The sequence below is a fragment of the Aphis gossypii genome, chromosome 2, assembly GCF_020184175.1.
Source record: "Aphis gossypii isolate Hap1 chromosome 2, ASM2018417v2, whole genome shotgun sequence".
In the NCBI taxonomy this organism is placed as follows: domain Eukaryota; kingdom Metazoa; phylum Arthropoda; class Insecta; order Hemiptera; family Aphididae; genus Aphis; species Aphis gossypii.
The window spans coordinates 7,443,891-7,464,636 of NC_065531.1; the positions used below are offsets into that span (position 1 = coordinate 7,443,891).

The 20,746-nt window shown below is 23.0% G+C and overlaps 1 protein-coding gene across 1 annotated transcript in view; it reads left to right on the top strand.

The window, feature by feature from the left end:
* LOC114125843 (uncharacterized) overlaps positions 1 to 20,043 on the top strand; it is a 40,468-nt gene extending 20,425 nt beyond the window's left edge. Inside the window, exons 2-7 of the mRNA XM_027989638.2 lie at positions 158 to 291; positions 3,831 to 4,039; positions 8,936 to 9,071; positions 15,609 to 15,748; positions 16,503 to 16,698; positions 19,700 to 20,043. Of these exons, the coding sequence (XP_027845439.1) occupies positions 158 to 291; positions 3,831 to 4,039; positions 8,936 to 9,071; positions 15,609 to 15,748; positions 16,503 to 16,698; positions 19,700 to 19,794 (910 nt within the window). The 3' untranslated portion in view covers positions 19,795 to 20,043. The remainder of the gene's footprint in view (positions 1 to 157; positions 292 to 3,830; positions 4,040 to 8,935; positions 9,072 to 15,608; positions 15,749 to 16,502; positions 16,699 to 19,699) is intronic.
* Positions 20,044 to 20,746: the final 703 nt, after the last annotated feature.

A 20,746-nucleotide genomic window follows, 5' to 3' on the forward strand; every position in this document is an offset into this window, starting at 1 on the left:
TTAAAAATTATTAATTTATAGTAAATAAACAAAAATAATAATAATATATAAATGCTATCCATCTTAAGTATTAGCATACATTTTAATAATTGCATTATTTGTCGAAGTAAGCTTTTCTTAAGTATCTTATTATAATATGTTTTATTTAATTTTACAGAAAATTCGATGGAGAGGAGAATAAAAATACCGTAATTCATTTTAAACCTAATTTTAAAATGGGTGAATGTCAATCAACTACAAAAACTACATCTATTATGATGGCATTACTGTTTTTGATAATAGATCCTTGCGGTAAGTAAAATGTATAATTTACAAATATTTTCGATAAAATAAATTAAATTAAAATAAATAATCACTTAAATTTATTAACTGGTATATGTTACTATTAATTAAAATTTTAATATACATGCATACTATAAGCATATATGCACATAATATACATGTGGGATATCTTTGGAATTATGTTTAATAGAAATTAGATTTAAATGAAGATTTAAGTTTGAATCAACAAAATGCTTCTTATTTTAACGGAAAAAAATTGTTGGATTAATCCATATTTTCTGATATATTAACATAAGGTTTTGAAAAGTCATATAGTATTCCAAACGCGATCCAACGTACGAATGTTGAATTTAAAATAGTCAATCAGAAAATTATCAATTACCTACCTTCATACAAAGAGAATAAAAATTTAAAAATTAATATTAATAAAGACCTAAACTAATATAAAATAATTAGAATTTAGCAAACATCCAGTACTTGCATTATATTATAACCAAATATATTAAAATCATTTGAGAAAATAAATTTATAATAATGTTATAATTTATAAATAAATAGTTTTGTTTCAAAAATTATTAAATATACTTAAGTACTTGCTTCCTAATTACTTTGCTTACAGTATTCACTCTTATAATTAATTACATTGGATGAACATTGATTATTGAAATTATAAATTATAAATCAAATCTAAGCAAAAATATACGTAGAAAATATTATAGAAAAAATTTTAGCCAACTCTTTAAAAAAGATTCTACTAAATAAATAATAAATAAATTTGATCAAAGTTTTAATATTTGTATACTAAATTTTATTATAATTAAATAAAACAATAACTTTAATTGATGGAAAGAAACATTTTTAAAAAGGTAGGAAGTGCGTTGAATCATCTTACTGGATTGGATGGATTGGACATCGTTTTTGGCAAGTCATACAAAAGCACATGTCATGTTAAATTTTAAAGTGACTTATCCAATTCGAAAACAAATCTGAACCAAATTCAGTTTACAACAATTATTATGTTGTTATAAAACTTTAAAAAAAAATCCACATATAACTTGTACTACATTGGTATTATGTAACTTATTAGGGTGATATTTCATCTATCACTATTGTCCGCTTATTTTTTATAATACATTTATTGTTGTCGTTGTGTAATATATTTAAGTATATTATAATAAAGTTATGGTACAGGAAAGTTGAAATTTACTATTTTCACAGTACTTTAATATGGTCATAAAATATCTAATATTTCACTCAAATTTCGATACTCTAAATTTGAAACATTTTCTAGTAAAATAAGTTATAAATTAAGCCAAATATTATATATACTTTTTATATATTGTTATATTTATAATATTATACCTTACATTTTGGAGGATTAAATCATAATTGAAAATGAAAGTTAAAACATATTACTATATATTTAATTTCATATTTTTTAATGACACTATTTTTATTTAGTTTGACAATGACGTGTGTGTATTTTTATTTTCTTATTACTTTTACAATAAATATGCATCAATTTTAAACTTTGTGGGAGTTATCCTGTAACAAATTCTATCTACATCAGGAAGTCAAAACTAGAAACCCTAGAAATACCTATGGTTAACATTTTTTATTCAAAAGTTAAAAGCTTGAAAATTAATACTGGTTCTCATAATTTATAATTAAAGCAAATTAAAAATATTGTAATAGATTGGTACAATTTTATTTTAGATGTTTAAAGTTCAAATTTTCACAAAATTGGATATTTAAACAAAAAATAATAATTTTTTCTTCTGATAATATATTATGTAGTATTGTCCGCATTTGGAAGACTCATTTTCAGCCTATTATCTTTTCAAACATTTTTTTATATTGTATAGTATCATTTTAACTTTTAAGTACCTACTTAAATACGCTTTATACTAAATTAAATTTAAATAACTAAATAATAATACCTACATCTTAATGTTGAAGATTTTGTGCCCACACCGTAGACGATGGAAAGATTCAAGGACATTCGTATCCACTCTTCTTTGGTAAAAGCGAACTGATAAAATTTTGTTTCGATTCTTCCTTTACCCAGTACCCACGCAGGTACAGTGGATAATAAATACGCCATCTCATTAAATGACGCCATCACTAATACCCAAATCACCACACTCTTGCACCATGCCCGTTTTCTGATCTAATTTCTTCTCTTTATTCAATTATATTTAATGATTTTTAAGGAATGCATTGGTTTTATAATTTTTAATATTATTATTCAAATATGTATACAAATAATGCATTTTATATTAACTTAAAGTAAAAAAAAAACATATGTGTGAATTAAAACGAAAATCCTGACAGATGTTATAATGTATAACAATCATTTTTATATTTCGTGTTATAGATATAATACACTGAAATTAGTAATAGATTGTAATAAATATAATATGGTAAAAAAATCAAAACTTTCAAAACATTATTAAAATAATTACAATCTAAATGGATACCTAAATATTGTATATTATAAATATTAAAATATTCTCAAATTTCACGTATTTTGTAAAGCATAATTAAGCGTTCATTAAAGAAAAGCTAAATTATTTTAAATTTTAATCGCATTATCATAGATTATATGATCAATTTAAATAATTGAAAGTATTATGAACTGAAAAACCATACCTATAAATATTGAACTATGAAATATTAATTGTCAATAAATATTTAAATTGTAAACATATATATAAATAAACATGTGTACTATTTACTAATAGTAGTACTCGAAATTATTAAACAATTATTTTATTTTCCAAAATCTAAGCTATATTTTATACTAAGAAAATGAACAAATAATCAAATTTAATAATTTAATATTGATAAAATAATGAATAGAGAATCATGTTATAAATATTTAGTATGATAGGTGTAATTTATCGATCTTGGACATTACCCTTGAAGATTTTTCAAAACTTTACCATATTTTTCTTATTTGTATAATATCAGTTCTATAATTTATTAATAAACCAATTTTATATATCGACAAGTAAATAATTAAATATGAAATAAATTACTTGATACTAACCAATATACATAATTTATTAACATAAACACATATTACAATCTATAATATGGTATCAAAAATTATTATTGAGAATAGAGTTATAGTCACCTAACCTGGACTAGGCACTTCAATGTTTAACTATAAAATGGTTTTAACTTAATTAATATACATTCTACAAATTGATATTGTTCTATTCTACTTGCAAATATACCTTCAGTATTTATCAAAATACCTATCTTACAATGGATTACAGTTTTTAAAAAAAATAATATAAGTAGAATGTAGATATATGAATACTACGTTATTTAAATGATTTTAAAAATATTTTAACTTCAAAAACAGTTGTATCACTAAAACTTTATATACATTAGGTATTGCACTACCTAGGTAAAACTACTATGAATTATTATTATCCAAATATGAATGAAAAAATTTACAATCTTAATATGATAATAATGAATTATCACGATACGATTTTAAAAATTATCTTCTTAATTTATAATTGTTTATAATTTAGACATTGGTGAAGCAGTTAAAATGATCGGTGTTAAGGTGCCTGCGTACATATTTATGGGAGACTCAGTACAATTATTTTGTGATTATGATATGCAAATGGACAAATTGTACTCAGTTATTTGGTATAAAGACAATGAAGAATTCTATCGATACGTTGCAACATCTAAGCATCTCAAACACAGCTTCAATATGGATGGTATCACAGTTGATGTAAGTATTTCATATTTTATAGTCATTCAAAATTTGAAGTTACAGTAACAATGAAAAGATAATACACTTAAGTTGCTAAAATAATTCACAATTTTATACGATTTAAATTAAGTTATGTATATAAACTTGGATAGTTGAATAATGTTTCCGCCCTTCAATACCTACACCTATACATTTTATACTGTACCCATTCAACGGTAAATAGTGTTTGTTAGTAATTCATTAAAATATACTTTCAATAATTATGACAATAATAGACCAAAACTATACTTAAGTCTTAAGTATTCAATAATCACGGTTTTTAATTTAAAGAAAAAGTAAAAATGTATAATTTAAATTTTAAAACGTTATTAGTCAATTGATCAGTTTAATTATCCATTCATCACTTCATGAATGGATACCTAATACATAAAAAAGTTTTACTTCTAAAAGTCAATGTTCTGTCTATAACTAATAGATTTTTAATTAAAATTATTCTTAATAAACCTAGATTACATTCTTTTAATTTAATTTATTCTGAATTTAAGGTTCGTACTTTTATTTAAACTAATGAACGACATATTTTATAATATTTGTAAAAAGTTAATATTTAGTCAATTTTAACCTACACATTATTATAACACATGAATTAAAAATAATTGTTATTTAATTGAACCATTCAATCATTCTCATTTTGGGCATCGAAGTCCAATAATTGAAAGAATTTCTTTACTTCGTAAGTTTAATACCAATTTAAATAATGATGTTAATATTAACAACTACCAACAAGAATTACCTACGAGCATGTTAGGAATATTTTCGCATTTTTTTAGTTTTTAATTATTTTATATTTAATATTGTATTTCTGATATATAATCAGATTCTTATATTATATTCTTTTTGTATTCTTATAATATAAATTTGTTTATTTTTTATTTTTTAATTAATTAAAATGTTATATACCTTAAATAAAAATCCAAGTCCATAAAATGTTTAATTGAGAATACCACAACCAGTTATAAAAACTATAATATAATCACTTCCTTAACATACCAATACTCTTATAATGTCATTGACAGTTTTTACTACCTTACACTCATTGTAAATCGTCTTTAGATGAAGTAGTGAAGAGATTCCTTTCAATATTTAAAAAAATATAAGAGAAAAAAATTACATTTTTTATAAATTAATCACAAAGTCAGTATTCCTACTGCTTTCTCAAGCTTTATATATATATACCACCGTTCACCATAAATAACTCTTTGTGCCATTTGTTTCAGTACTTTACATATTTTAATTCGATGTAAAAATAAAATATATATATATTTTTTTAAATTTAGATGAAAGGAGTGAAGTATCTACCACACGAAAATTGTGATCTACAACTCTGCATATTTAATCTTTAAAATTAAAATGCAAAAATAAACGTAAACTATTAGTTTTATATTTTATATTTATACTCAATCAGCATTTTTAGAAAAATTTTATGCTTCAGATTATGAAATTAAAAATAATACGAGTATTATTTAACTTTAAAATTCAAAAGTTAATTTGGGGTTTGCCAATAATAAACAAAAGGGAGAAAAAATAAGTAAACAAATATTAGAGTTGCGAGTGCCTTATATTTTCCCAAAATATAATTTTTATTAAAATAATGAGGACTCACTGAATAAAACTACCTTTTTACAAGAGTTTAATCATGAAAAATTAGATATATACTATATTATATACTCAATATTCCTTAAAATGTCCTGTACAGTAGAAAATTAAATTAACATTGCAATGGTTGTGAGAATCGAACAGTTGATATAGCCCAAGGTAACTTATACTTGTGTAGTTTTGTATAATATAGTTAGGTAATACTAATATTAAAATATACCATGTACCATATACATTACAAATAGTTTTAGTTAGATATCTGTAACGACGCAATATACATTTAAACAAAAATCAATATTTTATTAAATGTTATAACTTAAATAACAAAATCATCTAACAATTTAGTGTTGATACATTAAATTCACTAAAATAGAGCAAATAATTTGAAGTTTTATAGCTTAGCAACTTAACCGAATTAAAAATCAAATTAAAATATTATATTAACAACAAAAGAAACAACATGAAGATATGACATACCAATGATATGACTGTAATTATTATAAGTATAAAAAACCAAAACAACAAAAATTTAAATGAATGTTTCAGTACCATGATTTACGTATAGTAAGGTACATAAATAGGGTCTAATCAATTTTCCCCATCATTAATTTTCAGTGGATGGTATATTTAAAAAAATATATATATTTGAATTTGATAAATGTATTTTATAAAAACCAAAACATTGAGTAATAATAAAAATTGTAAATTATATTGTTAATATTGTTTCTGAAATTGATATCTGAGAATTATCCTCATATATACTATATTTTCGACAGTCAAAGTAATGAACTAATGATTAAAAAAAAACAAATAGAAAGTGAAGTTATCCACATAAGTAAATAGTATTCGTTGGTTTTATTGTTTACCATAACAAACATGCATTGTACGCACCATCCATGAGTTATGTGTCTTCTATTTTGATCGACCTACTGTTATATTAAGTAGGACGCAATGAGGCATAAAAAGATAAAAGACGCAATAATAAAATATAATAATTACACTTTAAATTAAAAATGTACCAATTATAATTTAGAGATTGAACATTGTGTAAATAGTGCATTATCCATATGGTATATGTCTAGATGTCAAATAGCGTCTACAAAATAAATTATTTAAATTATTATTGTATGCAATCGTCGTTAACAATTGTCAATTTCCATATTATCCAATATTAAAAATTTACATATATGAAATCCATACAAGACAGAAATATTTTCAATTTCATTTGTTTAAGTATAGGTAATTATTCAGGTGATCTACTTTAATGATTGAGTAATAATATAACATTTTAATATGTTTATCATATCAATCCAATTCCAAAAATACGAAAGAAAGTCGTACTTAAAAATATTTACCTATACCTCTCATCGTTAATAAATAACGATAAATGTATTACCTAGTATTAGTCATGGAATACGTAACAATAAGGTATCATTACAGTGATATTTTGTTTTAGTTTTAAAATACAGTTTTAGTTCAAATAGCACAAAACACTTAAACGAGGGAATTATATTATTAATTACGAACTTTATGTTTGTTTCGCAACTATCAATATATTTTAATACACGCTGAACTCGTGTAGCTAAAACTAGAGCTGGCTGAGATATCTATTTGTCTATTATTACTGGCTAAAACCACAATTTAATTGTCAAAGCTTGTGTAATTAGTCGTCACCTAACTATAGAAGCCAACGTGATAATATTAAAATGACGAGAGCTGCTGCAGAAGTGATTACGTTGCCCTCTCTCTCTAGTCTGACTCCGTAACGTCTGCTGATGACATCGCAATGTAATTCAACGCATTAACCCGTGCAGGTTGTTACAACTATACCAATTACAGATAAAACTATTTCGTTAAGACTATCATCGTTTTTCAGTGTAATGTTCCAATTACATATATAATATATTTATGTCTACCTATTTGCAAATCACAAGTACTTGATAAATTCGTATTCCTAAATTTTGCCGTAAATCAATCAATTTATTATAATAATAATGGTATCGAGTAAAAATAATCTTATAGACAAAATCTAAACATTGTTTTAGTAGTAGTATCAATAGCAAAAGTAAAAAATACTTTTTAGACTTTATTATTATATTATAATAGCTGAATTGATTGATCGTTCTACGAGCTTCAAACTTCAGTAAAAAATATGTATTTAGACTTCTATTATTATTTTTTAATATCTGACATATCGTTCTATCGTAATACTTGTTATTGAATAATTTTGGACATAAGTCTAATAATGATATGTGTTTATATGGGTTTTTTTTTTAATCATATATTTTTAAATATTAGAACAGCTTCAATTTGCATGTATTCATTCGGTCGTTTTTCTGCAGTGGAAATAAAATATTGATTGGATGGAAAAAATGCCACCAAGATTAATAAACAAGTTTTCATGAAAGACATCATAAAAATACTATTGTTACGATTTTTATTTTCTAAAATTCCGTCAACTCCATTTCTTGGATAACATCTGGATCCATTATTGTAGAATGAATTAACTATCTATTCAAAAATACAAAAGTAAACCTAAAAAATAAGAAACATTATCGAACATATTATTTTGTGTATATAACTTCATCTTAATAACAGTTTCGATAATAGTGAAATTATGTAACACTATAATGTAGGTACTGAAATAATAAAAAAAATGCCATTAAAGGATTTGTAGCATGTATGTTGTAATATTTTAGGAAATATTTCTTATAAAGCTTTTAATTTCCGATTAATAAATAAACATGAAATAATATATTTTATTATATCATTGTAAAACGTATAGTCTCATATTGTATTAATAATAATTTATACAATAACAAATCATAAAATACTAAAAACACGACAAATGTTATGTTTTTAATCAATACATAGTACAGATCAATAAAGCTATAAGGAATTTTTTTTATTTATGAAAACAATAACTTGAATTGAAAAAAAAATAGTTACTCTTAGTAAATAACTTTAAGTTAAATATACTAATTTATAAAATTATAAATAATAATTATTGAATGAATAACTTTTTATTATTTGTAAATTTATAACTTAGCAATTTAAATCTAATCAAAATCTAACTATCATGTTATACTAATTTCTACTAAGGTGTTAAATTATCAAATTAAATTAAACTTAAATTAATCAAATGACTAATTACATTTAAGTTTACCTATTCAATAAACGTTAGTTTTCACCAGTTATAATTTGTACTTAAATTTTTAAACTGAGTACTTACATGGTATTTAAAATTATGATTTTCAGCATACTTACTCGGATAGCACAAAAGTCACCTTACGCCACGCCAATTTATTGATGAATGGCGAATACAAGTGTGAAGTATCTGCTGAAGCGCCATTCTTTACGACTGTTCACGCTGAATCCAAAATGGCCATAATAAGTAAGTTTATTTAAACATTAATTATTTAATTTTAAACAAAATATTTATATAAAATGATTAGATAAAAATTAGTTTCAGAATTAAATTATAATTGTGTGTACTTCTCCTTTTTATCTTCATAAAATATAATTAAATTTTAACTAATCGATTTAAATTAAATTCACTACGTATTAATAAACAACAAATAATTATTCATAATTTGATTACTTATAACTATTTGTGTTTTAAATATTACATTTAATAAATATAATACAATATAATGTATACATAATACATAAAATATAAAGACAATTTAATGTTTATCTACTTATGCGTATTTTAACTAGGAAACCAACTAATAAATTCTCAGATAAACTTTTGTTGAATTTGAATTATTGTTCTGCCAACAATTTTCAGAAAATGTAATATTATAGGTGTAGATCATATTAATTCTCGAATAAGAGTAAACTTTCACTTTAATTAATCAATTTAATTTTAAAATATACATAAATTATATTTATCTAGGCTATCATTGATAAATATGTAAAATATAAAAATAGTCATTGTTTTCAACTAATTTCAAAAATTAATTACTTCAAATTAAAACATATAAATTAACAGATAACGGTTTTTAACTATTAAACTGGTCCAAATTTTAAGACTTATATTATATATATATTGATTTATATGCAAATATTTTTACCTATAAGTAAATAAGTAAATACATAATATTATAGAATTTTTATTATCTTTTACTTAAAAGATGTTCATAGAACTATACTGTGAATCTACACTATTTATTCAAACAATAAAAATATACAGAAAAAATAATTATAAATTTATATTCTAAAGTTTTTCAACCTATATAACTAGGTATTTACATATTACAGCATTACGTTTAATTGCTAACAATGTTTTAAGACCTTAACAAATTAAGATATAATTTGTTACTATTTATGATAAATATATGCCAAATATATAATCAAATATTTTGATTGAGATAAGTCATTATTAGTTTTACGTGATCCATTAAAGATTTTTGTTGTTCTTATCTAAATTGACAAACTTGGAACATTTTAAAAGTTACAAAAACAAAATATTTAATCTAATAACACTTAATTTATATTATAACATTTTCTAAATGATGTAATATAGATGTATTAATTTAAAATTACATTACACATTTTTAAGATAAGATAAACCAAATTTATTATTTTCAACTAAATAAATGTCATATTGGCTAATTTGGTTTAAACAAATGCTCGTGGATAACTATAGCCTACTGTTAATATTCATAAATTTTATTGTACATTGATAATTATAAATAATAATAATAATAAATAGTTTTTAGCAAAATTAATTACCCAACAAATGAAATAATTATTAAAAAATAATTTTCATCAATCAATCAAAAATGTTTCTTCAACACAGCAACATAATCTTACGTAGGTACTGTTTATTTTTAAGTATTGATCAAATAGTAAAGTAATTACTAATTACATATAAGAAAATATACAATACTTTTAAAACAAAAAAAGTGTATGGAAATTTCAAAAAAATATATAAACAAGTAATAAATTAATTACTATTGATCCTTGTATAGTCTTCAATAAGGTAAATAAAATTAATAATATTAATTATTCATATTAATAAGGCCCTTTGCTAAATTTTAGGTTTAGTTGTTTAAATAACTCTTATTTTAAAACTTATAATTAAAAATATAGACGTATATACTCTAAATTAATTGTCTTAACATAAATTAAAAATATTGTTCATAATATTTTCTTCGTAGTAATATACATGCATATAACAACTAATACAATTTTCCTAATATTGAGCAATATTATTTTAAATTTAATATAATATATAAAGACAATTTTATATAAAAACCAGCTGAACCAAATACTTTCATCTTAATATAATAACAATCATGTTTATAAAACAAGAATGTACACTATTATACGCAATCGCCTTAATCACAAGAATCAGTAAAAGTTTTCACTTTAAACAAGGAAGCTATACGCGAAATCGAATACATCAATGTCTCGAAGAAAACGCATTGGGATAGAGCCGTTAATATTAATTATGTTCTAGTACTCCTCCACTGTGTACACATCGTGTGTCCTCGAAGTATTTCAGCGACGCCTTCTTACTATAGGGACCTGACAGCGTTGTTATTATTATGATGGCCCCTTGAAAAATGGTCACAGGCTTACACTGCTATAACATCGCTACACAATACGTCGATTTCCCTTACCCAATTATTTTAATAGCCCATTCACAACTAATGTATACGCGCTACTATTAAACGTCCGAAATGACTAAGTAAAAACACGTAACTTTGCACTTTAACAAAACCTTTATTGTGTATCCCGTCTACCTGCCTGACTAAAGCCACACATGTACACTCCCACCCCCACCCCCACTTGGTTATTTTTTTATATATTTTAGGTATACATTTTTTATGAAACGAATTGTGTTGGATATTGTCGTTTACATAATAGCTGGTAAAATGTTGAACATATATATTTTTGCACATTTTAGACAACATAATAATGTTAACTTGTCATAAGCATATAAACAAACTATTAAATATGTATTTGGCTAGTGCATATTACACACACTCCGTTTTAAGCACGCGTATCACCAAATATGAATAGGTACCTAGGTGCTGTTGTTGACTATAATAGATAATTATTATACACACGGTTAATCTAGGTGAAATTTTTTTTATTTTAATTTTAGAATAATTATGAAAAGTTTTTATTACCTATCATTATACACCTACAAAGCGTTTGAAAAATAGAATTATTAAAAAAAAAGTACACTGTGAAACTGTGTCAAGATTAATGCTGATTTTTCTTATCTGATTATTTGATAATAAATAAATATGAATACCCTCTATTAACTGTAATACCAATGCGGTTTATATATTTCTATATTATACTACCTAAGTGTGTGTAATACTAAGATAACAAATTTGAATGAACAATAAACAATTTTTTTTTAATTATTGCTGAGAAATTATTTAATACTTTACAGGTTTATTATTTATTAAATATGTATTTGTTCTTAATTACTTTTATATTATCTACTTAAGATTACGTAAGTTAGCGGTTTAAAAAATCTTCTTTAATTAATAAAATTTTTATAATTTAATTTTTGTGCTAGTATTTATGAAATTATGTTTTTTAGAAAAAACTTAAATATTTAATACAGATATTTATGTTCACAAAACAAGTAGTTATATTTTATTAAAATATAATTAAATTTGCATATTAGTGTATGTGTACTTACTACAGATACTGGGCAATGATAAATTAATTTTATATATAAAACTGTCTATGCTCTATCGGTGTAGTATAATAAATAGACGATAGTTTTCCAGTGGTGATACTTATATTAAAACGTGTCCACGCGACTATTCTAAAACACTATAAACAAAAGAAGTAGTAGACAAATTAGCAAAATAGAAAAAAAATAAGTTTTAAAATTTAATTATTTCAACGTACAGTTTTTAAGTAAAATGTATTAAACCAATGTTTCCCAACCTGAGGGCGCGCTCTTTGAGGTAGCAAGTCAACATTGCTGGGGAGGCGCAAGCAGTCATCACGAAGTAAAATATATGTATTTATTACATTATTTTTATTTTACAATGTACTAAGAAAAAAAATAGAAAATTATTATAGGAGTGGGGTGTGAGATTTTTAAGACCTACAAAGCGGGCGTACAATAGAAGAAATTGGGAATCACTGTATTAAACTATTAAATATATACCTACATACGTTTTATTATTATCCATCATAGCAGTAATAATGTATACAAATTCATAACTAACGGCACGTAACTATAGAACATTGAATTTAGAGGTCTTGAGTTTCACCTAAAATTATTTTTTCATGCACTATAATTACCTTTTTTAGGGAATTACCTACAAACACTTTAACACGCATATTTTCTGTACATAGATCAGGGTTTTTTCTATTGAACTCTCCACACCATATTATATAATCATGTATACTCACTTAACAGTATAGTGTGTCTTTAATATTTAATCCAAAATTTAAAAAAGTATTTAAAAAACTGACTGCGCGGATTCGAATCTAGATTTTTGTTTCAATAATGTAGACTGTAGAGCTATAAAGGTATCACTGGGGCCAGATCAACCATATTTTTTTCCCTGACCAAAGTATAAAACTAGCGCTCTATCATAATTCAGCCTCCTTCTATTATGCCACTATTATTTGGTAATTTGTCACCCTCTGACCAAGACTTCCGGATCAAGTACACCAGCACCCAACTCCCCCTAACCACTTATTCACGTCTATAAAACAGGGAAAGCCACAATATTTTTTAGTTACTAAAAAGGTATTAAAAATAAAAATAGTCATAAGACATTTTAAACGTCTAAATACATTATTTTTTTAATTAAAACATAATAATCTAAATCAAATTAGTTATCGAATAAACCTGTGCATTTAACTAACTTATTTCCATTATTTTTTATTCACAGATTGAATAATGATTATTACTATTTACTATGAAAATTAGAGACATGCTCCGAAAATAAACTATTCATTCAGTGAATCATCAGTAATATTAACAAAAATACATTTTGTTTCTTCTATAATAAAATAAATAAATTAAAAATGTTGTGTAAAATGATACATAATAAAATTAATTTATCAAACTAGAGATTAGGATAAATTAATTCACCAAATCATATTTTTAAATAATGAATTGTCAAAAGCTTCTGATTTGAACATGAAACTTTTACTCAATTTTTTATTTTTTATAGTTTCACATTGTAATGACCACTCATCATTATTACTTATTTACCTTCTATAGATTGTAAATTTTCATTAATGTAAACGAATTAAAAAAAAAAAAAGCGGGTAAGTGGATACCGCTCTACTGTACATTAGGTGCCGTGTGGATCATTATTAGGTATATATTGTAGGAGTGTTAAATTTTAATCCAATGATAGGTATCATTGTATACGAAAAACGATTCTGAACGAAGATGATTTGTCAGCCTAGGATATAATTTCCAGTGGTTGGTGAAAAAGTGGTTTATGTTTTAATGGCCTGACTACACCAAAATTTAAGTTCTTTACAATTATTGTAAGCTAAACTTATAGAAAATCTTGAATTCAATTTTCAACTCTTAGCTATTTATACAAAAACTTTCATGAATTATACCTACAAAATAATTTGCAAATATTCATGATTTTGACGAATTTTAGTCAATATTTGAACTTCAAATGCTATGTAATAAAAAAAAAATTGTACCTATGCTTTCTTATAATTTTTTTTATCACCATAAGAATAACTTATGAGGAACTTTGTATTAATTTTTCAAGTATTTTGACTTCGCCAAAAAAATTTTATCAACACTTCAAAAAAAAATTCTTAGAAAAATTGAAAATTTCAATTGTCTATAAATAACTCAAAAAAGTAAAAATATTTTGAAAATCAGGTCATGTAAAGGAAATGCCAATCTAAATAACTGGTGAAATTTTCAAGTATCTACGATTTATACTTTTTGAATAACGATAAATATTTAAAATCGTTTGAGGATAAATCGTTGTCGTTATGCTATTTAGTAAAAATTTTAAATTTTAAAACACTTAAAATTTTTCCTATAATGATGCGTCGAGTTTTCTTTATAGTTACTTGAAGGAAAATTTATGAAAAACTTGGTGTTGTATTTTAAATCCTTAGTTATAAACACAAAAATATTTGATTTTGACATATTTCGTAAAAATTTGAACTATAAACGCTTATAAAAAAAATTGTGACTAACGATTTTTGATTTTTTTTAACTACCATAAGAACAACTCATAAGAAATTTTGTATTCAATTTTCAAGTCTTTTTGGCCATCCGAAATTATTTATCGACAGTTCAAAAAAAAATTCTCAAAAAAATTGTAAATTTTTGTGGTCTATAAATAACTCATAAAAAGTTAAAATATTTTGAAAATTTAGCTATGTATTAATAACAGTAACATAAACATGTGGTGAAAATGTCAAGTATTTACAGTGATTATTTTTTGAGTTACATCCATATAAAAAAAATTGATTTGGTCGAAAACTGGTTTTGCGTAAAAATTCCCGTTTTTCCATCACTTTTTTTTGTTTTTCTGGATTTTTTTGAAAACTGTTGGAAAATATTTACTTTTGACCTCTATAATGCACCAAGGATATTCACTTTGCCATCGGAAACCCCCCCCCCCCCCCCCGAAGTTTAAAATTGAAGCATTATTTCGACTAGTTATGCTGTACATAGACACAAAAAAAAACACACATCATTATAAAATCAATACATTCATCACTTCGTTCAGAATCTAAAAAGGTATTATGATTTATTAAATTAATTAATAAATTTAAACAAAATGAACAGTTTTTTTTTTTTGTTACACTTATTATTAATAAACTAATATTTGACGAACTAATTAAAAAAAAAATTACCGTATAATACCAAGTAAAATCATTAAACATTTTACTACCTTTATTAAATCCTTAAAAAAATATTTAATTATTATTAACTTCCTTCCAGGTTTGCCGAAACCAAAAGATTTAACAAAAATCAATGGAGGCTCTGGAGTCTATCAAACTAGTGATACAATTTATTTAAATTGTACATCGGGAGAATCATTTCCCGCTGCAAGACTTCGGTGGTATATTAATGACAAAATGGTAAGTTAAATTTGTTTTGACACTTAATGATATTATAAATCAAAATAACAAACATCAATAGAACTGAATTTATGTAATGCTATAGTCATATAGTATTCAGTATAAACATTGTAAATTCTTACAATAATGTAGCTAATTATTCAACACTTAATTAATGAGTTGTATTCAAACTAATATTTATGGAAAAAACTTTTTACAACAGACTACATTTCGTTTTGAATTTTAAAACCTTTAAAAGTTGTTCACATTGAAGTCTTTTGTAATAAAAATGTACTTGTACTTGTAATGAACTTTAAATTCTAGCGTATTAAATAGAATATTTTAAATTCTAATTAGTTGTACTAATTTACTCAAAAAAAATATTTTGAAAATATAGAAACAGAAACTAATCATTCCTAATAGATTCTATCAACACCATTTTATTACAACTATTATACTTCTCAATACACTATATAATATAAAATACTTGGTTAATATCAAGATTGAATTTTCTCTGATAAATTTTCTTTAAAAAAAAACAGAACAGAACAGAAATATACATTCAAAATTCAAACACCAGATATATTAGAAAGTAATATTATTGATTTTTCTACTGATTTAATCGAATAATGTAAAATATTTCGATTAATTTAAATAAATTTCTTTTACACTTGTATAATTTAAAAAATGGAAATAAAATAGATGTTTAATTTATATGATTGATTAATTAATTAATATTACATTATTAACGTAAATCCATAAATGTTTTGGTTAGGTGATTTCCAATTACGACCGCTCAGAAAAATTACACAATGGTTTATACATCAGCATATCCAAATTAAATTTGTCGATATCTCCTGATCACTTCAACAATGGGTTAATGAAAGTTACATGTCAAGCCATCATCAATATAGGTCGCCCAAAGGCATTACCGCCTCCTAAGGAATACAAACGTGAAGCAATACTTTTGGGTAAGTGTAAAGATCTATTATATGTTTCTATTAATACTGTGTATTTCATAATTTAAATTGAAGTACCTACGTTATTTCTATAATCGATTTATGTTGATAACCAATTTTAATTTTACTAGTGTGGACAGATTTTTAATATAAAATTCAAATAATAATTTTATTAAATACATACATTATGGTTTATGAGAACAGGACCAAAAGAGATCAGAACTTTAATTATACAATTTACATTGCAAACCAATATTAAAATAAAAATATTTTAATTATAAATTCTAACAAATGAAAAAAATAAATTCACAGTTTTCATAAGTCACTGATTATTCATATTGGACATATAATATGTAATATAATATAAGTTTTAATATTTGAGTTTTATATCTATTTTAGTTATCTAAAATAAACATTTACTATTCCATTTATCGTATAAAATTATGAATAGGTAAGTATATTACATAAAATACGTATTATATTGAGTATATATTGATTATCCATACGTTTATTTCAATATAATGCATATATTGACAATCAACCTAATGCTATACCATATACCTACTGTATAACTATGACAACTTTTCATTTTATCCAAATAATTATAATATAATGTGTATGACAAATACGATTTATAAAAATGTTAACAAATAAAAATATAAATATGAACTCAAGTTACACAGTTTATACTTCATGGAAAATTCTAAAAACAAAAAATGATAACTAAAATCTTAAAAAAATAAAAAATTATAAATATTATAATAATAACCAATTCTAGGTCAAATCTTAATTATAAGATTATGAATAATCTTTGTTAAATTTAATAAAACGACGTATTAATATAATATGATCTACTATGTGCATTTGAAAAAAAAATATATTCAACAGCAAAAAAATCCTAAACAAGCAACAACTAATATTATAAATTGGATCTTAATAGTATTGATTAAAAAAATAACGTTGTTGCAACTCAATCAAACTACAAGTAACAAAAATCAAATTAAAACAAAAAAAACACTTTAAGAGGGATAATAAATGAAAATAAACACGATTTTTTGTTTTAGTTTTTTTATCACTATATGAAAAACAAACAAATTTAAAAATACAAAGCCAAATTAATGATTATAAAGAAGTTTGAGAATGGATAATATCCATTAGAAGATTTGAGTATAAAAATTTTTTATCAACATTAAACTTCTTTAATGTAAATATTATACGTAAATTCTAAAAAATCTGTTCTAATTTATTAATAATTATAATATTCTGATTTATCCATTTAGATTTAGTTATTAACCATTGTTAATTTCCTATGTCCAAACAATTTTCTATATAATTGATCAACAAAAATTGCTTCTATGAATATACGATTTTATGCTTTACTCAAAACATTATATTTTAACATTATTTTTTTTATTTATATTTTAAAAATATGTTGTTAATTTGTGTATCAATCATTACTTAAACACCAATAAGGGTTCAAAAATTGCATAGTACTAAAAATACATTTTACTCCACTGTACGGTGAGTACTGAGGAGCTTATTTTTTCATTTCTACTACAAGATAATCGAAATTGACAATAATGTACAACTAGAAAAAGTAATCTTCTGTCTGAAATATGTAATTTTTGATTGATTCAAACCATACAAAAACAAAATATGAAAATCAGCAATGATAACAAAATGAAGAATTTCAGAAAAAATTGTTTTTGCTTACACCAAAAAAAAAATATAATGTTTTTTACGGTTATTTTATACTTTTATACAAAGACTGGTTATTTTAATTGATATACTTCATTAAAATATATTACATATAGTACCTAAATTATATTATTAAACATTTGTGATAGTTACCTAGTTATATTGAAAATAATAAAAATTATATTTTGACAATGTTTATACCAACATTTACTTTTTGGAATGTAAAAGAACAAAATATAATTATTTTTTATTAAAAAATAATTAATGCGATACAATGTTGTAATTTAAGACAGATACCAATCAATAAAAGTTAGTAACATATTGTATAGAATATTAGGCTAATCATTTTTACATATACATTAATAGTAATAATTTATTGAAATAAAAAATTATACATGTTATCTAAATAATATGTAACTATTTAAATGTATTATATTTTTTAAATTAAAAACTGATTTAAAAATAAATTATATTAGTTAGACCTAATCATCTACTTTGTTTTAAATGGCGTGTCATACATAACATAGTTTTTGACTTTGGTTTCAACTTATATGTTACTGAACTACATTTTTTTTAGTCTTTTTCCATCAACGAGACTATTCATAAAATAAATAATAAAACATATAATATAAATATATATAAAACTAATTTCTATATTTTACGTAAGAATGCTTTAGTAAAAACAACTGTATAAAATACGAGAGGACAACGCGTACCAAAAATAATAGTGCGAACCCCTAGAAAAATAAAAACATGTTAATTATTTATATTTGCATGTTTTTATATATCTACCTATTACCCTTTCTTTGTCCTTTTTGGCTTTTTGTACTTGTTTTATTTAATAATTATTAATGTCAAATTGCATGCATAAATTCTAATTTAATTTTGTACAGATAAATGTACTTTCGCTAACATTAATTCTCTACTTATACTTTACAAAATAATGCAAAAAGTATAGTAACGGTGTAAAAAAAATAAAAGAAGCTCTTACAAATTACAAAATATTACTAACCTGACCTAAGTATTAAACGTTTTACTTTCTTTATTTTCTTGCATTTTTGTAACGTATACCTAGCTAGCATTAACACAATTTTATAAATATATAAATTAACTCGAAATAGGATTTCATACTGATTTTATTCTTAAAATTAGTAAGATCTTAATCCCTGAAATGTAATTATGTACATCAAATAATAGATACTAAACATTTATTTACTCCTCTAAAATTGTAATCAAAAAATAAAAATGAATTATAGTCGAAGAAAATAAAAATTGAAATTGTTTAATTAATTACGTTTTGTTTGTTTGATTTCAGTACGTGGATCAGCAGTAGCAATGTGCTTAACATTCAACTTTAAATTAACATTAATAACATTAACATCAACATTGTTTTTACTAAATACGTCGTGAAAACGGTAAAAATTGTTATCCAATTATTTTGGCTCCTTCATTTAAATTATGCTAAATTGTATGTTATCTTGTTATATTATCTAAACTGTTTAATAAACCTTTTGTCCGCACAAGTTGTAAATTGTAACTATACATTTTTTTTTTGTTTTTAGTTATTTTTTTTTTAACATTTATATATAATTTCATTTTTAATAATAGTTTAAAGAAAAATATTATTTTATACAATATATCCATTACACTTTAATTCATTATTCATATATAATTAAATACTAAATATAAAATTTAAAAAAAATAACACTCATCAGTTTAAATTTATTTAAGTTACCTACATTATTTTAAACATCAAAAATGTAATATATTGCTACAAAATTATCTTTCAACAAATTGGTAATTTGCGTAATTAGTAATTTATGTTTTAAATTATAAAACAGTAGATAGGTATTAGTATTGTGTACCTAAGAATCAGCAACTTATCTATTTATACTTATTAGACAAAAATTATAAGTAAAGTAAATCACATTCAAATATTTATTGAAATACTACACTGGGTTTATTTTATAACCAATAAATATTTGAAGTGTATTTATTTTATTTCACATTGTTGTATTTTTAAAAATATATACGTACCTACCTATATTGCATAACATCCTCGTTATTCTTCGTTCATTCTACTTAAAATATATAGTTGGAATTATTTTAAATAAAATAAAAAATATCAACTTTATATTATTTCAATAGGTAACGTTTTAATGAGGTAATTTATAATAGACATAATGACCAACATCATGGTTTAAAAAACGAAGCAATTAAATTAAAATGACAAAATAATACTAAGAACAAAGACATATATTTTTGAATATAATATATTCTATTAATTTTAATAGAATTGTATTAATTTTTCTTCTTTAAGATAAATTTGTATTTAACCAAGTCTAATAAAAATTATAACTAT